The following is a 7,126-nucleotide window of genomic DNA, read 5'->3' on the forward strand; positions in this document are numbered from 1 at the left end:
ACCTTTTAATCCCTCCTAGTAATTTTTTTTTTTTTTTACTATGTTTACTTCCGACCTCTCCTTGCGCAGCTCGTAGTAAGACGGGTGGAAAAAAAAATAATTAAAAATAAAATTTAAAAAAAAAATAAAAAATAAAAAAACCACCGCGGTGCGCTGCATCGCCTCCACCCCCCCCCCCCCCCCCAGCCCTTCCAAACCTCCCGGCGGAATTAAAGGCCGGGGGTTGGGGCTTGGGGGTAAGGGGGGGGATACGCGGAGCTCCTCGGCCGCCCCCTCGCGGCGCCGCCCTCCCCGCGGCCAGGCGCGGAGCCCTGCGCGGCCGCTGCCGAAGGGGGGCGCGGGCGGCGGCGGCGCGCACGGCGGGAGTGAGCGGGGCCCCGCGGTGCTGCCCCCGCCCCGCGGCACCTCTGTCGCCCGCCCCTCGCCGGCGCTTTAAAGGAGGAAAGCAACTAAACTTCTATTGTACCAGACAGAGCGCGCCGCGCCGCCTTGGACCGTACAATCTGATTCCCCTTCTCTCCGCTGCTCCTTGATTTTTTTTTTTAATTATTATTTTTTTTTTTTTTCTAAACCTTGGTGGGAGGAAGAGATCTACGTTCTCCCGGCGTTTCGTCTTTTTTTTTTTTTTTTTTTTCCCCGTCCTATCCGGCGGTTCTTTTTATAATTTTTTTTATATATATATATATTATTATTTTTTCCTTATTTTGTTGGTCCCCGCACCGCCCGCAATAATTGCCTCGCTCCGTTTCGCAGCTGGCGCCTTGGAGAAGCCGGTGAGTCGCGGGGCTCCGCTTTTCCCATCACTCGATCCGCCGCGGTCGTGGCTTGGACTGACAGGGCTGCTGACACCCGGCACCGCCGGGGCTGCGCTCCGAGGACGGGGACACCGACGGTGCCCCCCCGGGGGACGCTCCCCTGCGCTGGGGCACCGGCCGTCCCCATCCTTTCGCTTGCTCTCGGCTCTTCAAATATCTATATATATTTATTTTTTTTTCGGGGGAGGGGAAGTATTTGCTTCTCCCGCGTATGCACGGGCAGGTTATGCTTATTGCACATTCTGCCTATATCCATATATATGGGTATATATACGTGGATATATGGGCATATATATATATATATGTATATATATATGCGTGTATATGTGTGCGTATATATATATTTATATTTTTATATATATATGCGTGTATATGACAAGACCTGGCAAACTTTGCCGAGGTTCCTGCCCGTCCCCGCGCGTTGCCCGCACGCCCAGGTGCGTGGCAGGGGAGCAGCCCCTCTGGGTGCTGGGAGCTCCCCGCAGCTCGCCCTTCCCTTCCTTCCCTTCCCGGCTCGATCCCCGATCCCGGATCCCCGATCCCGGGCTGGCGGAGCGGCTCCGGGAGGGAAGGAAGGGGGCTTCGTGCCGGAGCCGTGCCCCGTGTGAACGCGGCGGCTGCGGAGGGACGGCGGGAGGGAGCCGTGCCGAGCCGTGCCGAGCCGAGCAGGGCTGCACGGAGCTGCCGAGCTGCCGGAGCCCCCTCCGGGAGAGCCGCGGGGAGGGTGGTCGGGGCGGCACCGGGAGCTGCCCCCCTCGGTAGATCAAGTCGCGCCTCCGACTTGGGAGAGGGTGAGGGGAGGTCGTACCTTTTTTTATTATTATTAGCGTGGATTTTATTATGATTTTTTAACATTGTTTTGAAACCGACTGCGTGGGGTTTTTTTGCCCGTCGGCACGGCGCGGGGAGCCGGGAGGGAGCGCTGCGTGCTGGGGGGCGGTCGCCCCTTTAGGGTCGCGGGGAGGGGGGAGCCGACCCCCGAGGCTCACCCCGGCTCCCCCTTGTTTCCCCCCTCCCGCAGGCACCAGCCGCCGCGATGCCTCTCAGCGCCAGCTTCCCCAGCAAGAACTACGATTACGACTACGACTCGGTGCAGCCCTACTTCTACTTCGAGGAGGAGGAGGAGAACTTCTACCTGGCGGCGCAGCAGAGGGGCAGCGAGCTGCAACCCCCAGCCCCGTCCGAGGACATCTGGAAGAAGTTTGAGCTCCTGCCCACGCCGCCCCTGTCGCCCAGCCGCCGCTCCAGCCTGGCCGCCGCCTCCTGCTTCCCCTCCACCGCCGACCAGCTGGAGATGGTGACGGAGCTCCTCGGGGGGGACATGGTGAACCAAAGCTTCATCTGCGACCCCGACGACGAGACCTTCGTCAAATCCATCATCATCCAGGACTGCATGTGGAGCGGTTTTTCCGCCGCCGCCAAGCTGGAGAAGGTGGTCTCCGAAAAGCTGGCGTCCTACCAGGCGGCCCGACGGGAGGGGGGTCCCACAGCCCGGCCCAGCCCCACGGGACCCCCCACGGGGGTACCGCCGCCTCCGCCTCCCCCCGGCTCCGCGGCATCGGCCGGCCTCTACCTGCACGACCTGGGCGCCGCCGCCGCCGACTGCATCGACCCCTCGGTGGTCTTCCCCTACCCGCTCAGCGAGAGAGCCCCCAGGGCCGGGCAGCCCGGTGCCAGCCCCCCGGCACTGCTGGGCGACGACACGCCGCCCACCACCAGCAGCGACTCGGGTGAGTGGGGTCCACGCGTGTTTTTTTGGGGGGCAAGCGGGCGGACGCGCACCCCGACCCGCTTCTTCTCTTCTCTCTCCCTCCCACCGCGCACGGGTGTTTTAAATGCCACGTTAGCGAGGCTCCCTGCGAGTTTAGTTCCTGGAAAAAACAGCCCGGTTTTCCCTTCAGGGGTGGAGGGAGGAGGAAAAAAAATGGAAAGGAAAAAAAAAAAAAAAAAGGAGGGAGAAACTTTCATAACAGGGTCAGAGTCGGACTTCGGAGCCGGAGCAGCGTCCAAGTGGAGCTGCTTCCCAGTAACATCTGGGGGCCGGCAAGGAGTTAACCCCAGCCCGAGAGCCGCAGGGAGAATGTGCAAGCAGGGAGGTGCTAGTGAAAGTGACTGCGAGGAGTGAATGGGGCTGGGAAAGTTTTAGAAATGCTTCCTTAGGTATTTGACAGCGTGTTCCGTCCGCTCGTAAATCTGGTTTGAAAGCGAGTTTCTACTCAAAGCACTACAGCCTTCATTTTTTTTTTCCTTGGATTTTCCACAAATTAACAGATCAAGAGAGATTCTGAAAATGTCTCTGAATACACGTGTGTTAAGTAAGCTCTCTTGAGGCGTGGCCAAAGCCTGCTAAATCCTTAATTAAGGACAGCTTGAGTCTAGGAGCTTCGTTGTGCTTTGCTGCTGACAACTGAGGTTAAATTTTCCTGCTATCTTTCATACGCGCCTCGGGATTACGCAAGTTCTTTGCAAATTTTGAAACCAGGGAGTCAGGGCTCTGAGTGCACTCGGTGCGTCCTATTGCTCTTGAAACATTGCTTCTTAAAGGAAAGGCTCTTGAGGAGGGCAAGTGGAGTCTCGCAGCGTCGAGTGGGTTTAATATGGGTTTGCCAATGGGTTCCTCGCACTGCGGCTCAACGTAACCCCTCTGTCATAAATACAGCAGTCCTGGGAGTTTTTGCACAGATCGGCTTACAATTCTTCTTTTTTTCTTTTCCTGTGCAGAAGAAGAACAAGAGGAAGATGAGGAAATTGATGTTGTTACATTAGCTGAAGCGAACGAGTCCGAATCCAGCACAGAGTCCAGCACAGAAGCATCAGAAGAGCACAGTAAGCCCCACCACAGCCCGCTGGTTCTCAAACGGTGTCATGTCAACATCCATCAGCACAACTACGCCGCTCCTCCCTCCACCAAGGTGGAGTACCCAGCTGCAAAAAGGCTAAAGTTGGACAGTGGCAGAGTCCTCAAACAGATAAGTAATAACCGAAAATGCTCAAGTCCCCGCACGTCAGACTCGGAGGAGAACGACAAGAGGCGAACGCACAACGTCTTGGAGCGCCAGAGGAGAAACGAGCTGAAGCTGAGTTTCTTTGCGTTGCGTGACCAGATACCCGAGGTGGCCAACAATGAGAAGGCACCCAAGGTTGTCATCCTGAAAAAAGCAACAGAGTATGTTCTCTCCATCCAGTCGGACGAACACAGACTGATCGCAGAGAAAGAGCTGTTGAGGCGGAGGAGAGAACAGTTGAAACACAAACTTGAGCAGCTAAGGAACTCTCGTGCGTAGGAACTCTTGGGCATTGCTTAGGGTAACCCAAACTAGACTGAAACGATGATAAAATATTAATGTTTCTAATATCATTCATGAACTACACCAGTCCATCAAGTATGGAACTATTGCAAGTGCATGCTGTGCGAATTAACTTGAGACTACACAACCTTGGCTGAATCTCCAAACGGTTTGGCCAGAACCTCAAAACTGCCTCATAATTGATACTTTGGGCATAAGGGATGATGGGACATTCTTCATGCTTGGGGATGAACTCTTCAACTTTTTTTTCTTTTAAAATTTTGTATTTAAGGCATTTTTTTCTTATGAGAATTCCAAAAAAAAGTTGTCCCCAGATTGCTGTATATATTTACACATCTTCTTGCCATGTAAATACCTTTAATAAAGTCTTTATAGAAAAATGTGCAACATTAATACGCAACAGTTGTGGCAACTGGATTTATACTTGTCTTGAACTTCTGTGCCATAACATTTCACAGTTTTTTTTTTTATTTAAATACATTTTTCTTTTAAAGAAATGATTTTTATTTTGTTTTTAGATAAATAAATATTTGCCCAAAATATAATTAGCTAAATCCTGTGTAAAGACTTTGCTTTGTTTTCCAGTGTTGTCATTAGATGCTTATTTCTATGACATCCTTCTCTCTGTCATCACAGCAGTGACCTGACCAAAGTCAAAGTGGGTTTAGGCAAGAGGAAAATTTTGCAGTTCAGCAGGGAGTTTGGTTCCTTCTCTTTCCCTCTCCCTTCCTATTAATCCAAGTAGACAAAACCAGTGCTCTTAGAGTTTTGCCAGTCCAGCTGCTGTTGCCACCAGTGCCCTAACAAGGGGGCTGGCAGTACTGTCCATCCTGGCAATCCATCATCTCTGCCTGCCGAAAGTGAAGCGGAGCCATTGTATTTTTATACCAGCAGCCCCAGTGTATCGGCTCCACATTCTTTCGAAATAAGTTTAATTATGTTTTAGGGGCATGACCTTTGTCGGCTATGTATTTTGAGGACTGCTTTGTAGTAGACTCACCTTAATTGCTTCCTGTTTGATTTTGAACAGAAGTTAAATGGGATAACAAAATAAACCGAGGCGGTAAGTGCTGACGTGGTTAAAACAACAGCGCTGTTTCCCCTTTTAAGAGCTGAAATCAGCAGAGTCAACCTTCCTAGGCAAACACCTTAACACTTTATTAACTTGAATAGTTACTTGGGATTTCAGGGAATGCAAAGATCAAAGTCAAGGAGCACACAGAACCACACAATTATAGCAGAGGCAAAGAAGAACTATTTCTTACCTGGAGAATATGCTCTGAGAGTTTCCTAGCATTTGTCTGTCCCTATTAAATGACATTTGCATTCAGGAATTGTCTCATGATCAGCTTCAGATGGGCCATAAAGCACTTTCTTGACATAGGTCCAAAGACCAGATTTGATCTTTTCCTCCCCATCTTTCACACGTTTAGCTCAACTTCTGTTAGAACTTGAGCAAGAAATCTATTAGCCCTTGGATTTGGGGTAAGGAACTGCTTTTAAAGAAGTAGAACTTTGTACTTGTCAACTTTCATAATTCCCACTAAATATGTATTTGCTTGGCTTCTAACCAGCTGAGCAGCATTGCTGCCAGATAACACCAGTGCCAGCAACCGAACTGGAACAGAAGATTTGGGTTTTCTGTTGCTTTTGAGCTCGGAGTGGGGAGAGGAAGGGTTGAGCAGGGGTGTACATGGGGGAGGGGGAGCAGGTGGCGGTTTATGGACAGGATGAATGCCAATGGTCTCCGCCCTGGAAAGGACACGGTAAAAGTCCCAATAATTTTGCATATGGGCCTTCCAAAAAGAGATAAGTGCTTACATCCCATTTAATGAGGTGTTTTAGGTGCTGGGTGGAAGATTTCTTGGGAGAAGACCATCCTGTCAGAAACCCAGGAGAAAGCAAAGTTTTTTCTTCGATTTTTCTGCACCACCTGCATGTAAATGGGTTTATAGAGGCGATGTAGTTGCCTTTTTCAGTGTGTGATTCAGATATTCATTTATGAAGAAACAGAATGATGTGAACTGAAAGTATTAATTGTATCTGAACTGTAAATCAGGACATCTTCCAGCTCTGCATCTTCCAGAATAAAAGCTTCAACTTTTATTAGACAAGTTAGCTTATTTTAGCATCCATTCTGTATCTATTCTATGTACTGGTTAGGAAGAGAAGCAAGCTGTTGTCCAAGAGTTTCTAAGTGCATCCCCATCCTCAGAAACAGAGAGGTGTAGATCCAGCCACAAACTTTGAAAAAACCCTGTCACCTTTGGGTCCCAGTTTCACGTGTTAACAAAACTCCCTCACTTCTTCCCGTTAAATGCGGTTAGACCACAGCGATTAAACCTCTCCTTATTTGTCGGCCTCTTAAATCATTTGGAGAACAGTTTTTTTTTGTTTTGTTTTGTTTTGTTTTTCTTTCTTTCTTCTGTCCGCAGAAGCTTCTCATCAGTCTTTTTATGAATAGGATGCTTGCAGTTATTTAATTTCTTATGCTCATCTTTTATTTGAGCATCCGTTTCACTTGCCACAGTCTTGTGGGAAGAGTGCACTAGATCATGAACACGATCCCAAATTGTCACTCCAAAAAAGATTATGAATTTATGGGATGAAGCTTCACATTTAATGACATGTTTTAATTTGGTGAAGAATGATAGGTTAACTAAATAATGTAGTGAAAGACATTAAAAAAAAAAAAAGTTAAAACAGCCCATGAGGGCAGGGGTAGGAACCCCCTCCTTGTCATTAAGCTGGTGCTACAATGAAGAGGAAGGGAACTTCCACTTTCCAACTCTGCGTGAGAGATCAGGGTGTTCGGAAGACACTGCTAACCCACAGGAGTTCCTGGGCTGGATTCAGTTAGTAACAAATAGTATATGGATGAGGAAGTGTTGGTTTTTGCTGCTGTTTTGGAGCAATAAAGAGAATAAGCTTATAAAAGAAACCTCCGAGTCTCAAAATAAAATGCAATAAGCATTTTGCTTGCCAAACAGCTATACCAAAACA

General features: G+C 49.5%; 1 protein-coding gene across 2 annotated transcripts; it reads left to right on the forward strand.

Annotated features, from left to right (window-relative positions):
* Positions 1 to 471: 471 nt before the first annotated feature.
* On the forward strand, positions 472 to 4,677 carry MYC (MYC proto-oncogene, bHLH transcription factor). Of its 2 annotated transcripts, none has more exons than XM_066990741.1 (3): positions 472 to 773; positions 1,837 to 2,545; positions 3,537 to 4,677. In XM_066990741.1, the coding sequence occupies exons 2-3, from the start codon at positions 1,852 to 1,854 to the stop codon at positions 4,097 to 4,099; spliced, it is 1,257 nt and encodes a 418-aa protein (XP_066846842.1). In that variant the 5' UTR covers positions 472 to 773; positions 1,837 to 1,851; the 3' UTR covers positions 4,100 to 4,677. The 2 variants fall into 2 exon arrangements, with proteins under 2 accessions (XP_066846842.1, XP_047906278.2); XM_048050321.2 differs by lacking the exon at positions 472 to 773 and adding an exon at positions 814 to 1,606.
* The last annotated feature ends 2,449 nt before the right edge of the window (positions 4,678 to 7,126 follow it).

Source organism: Anser cygnoides, chromosome 2 (assembly GCF_040182565.1).
Source record: "Anser cygnoides isolate HZ-2024a breed goose chromosome 2, Taihu_goose_T2T_genome, whole genome shotgun sequence".
Lineage (NCBI taxonomy): Eukaryota > Metazoa > Chordata > Aves > Anseriformes > Anatidae > Anser > Anser cygnoides.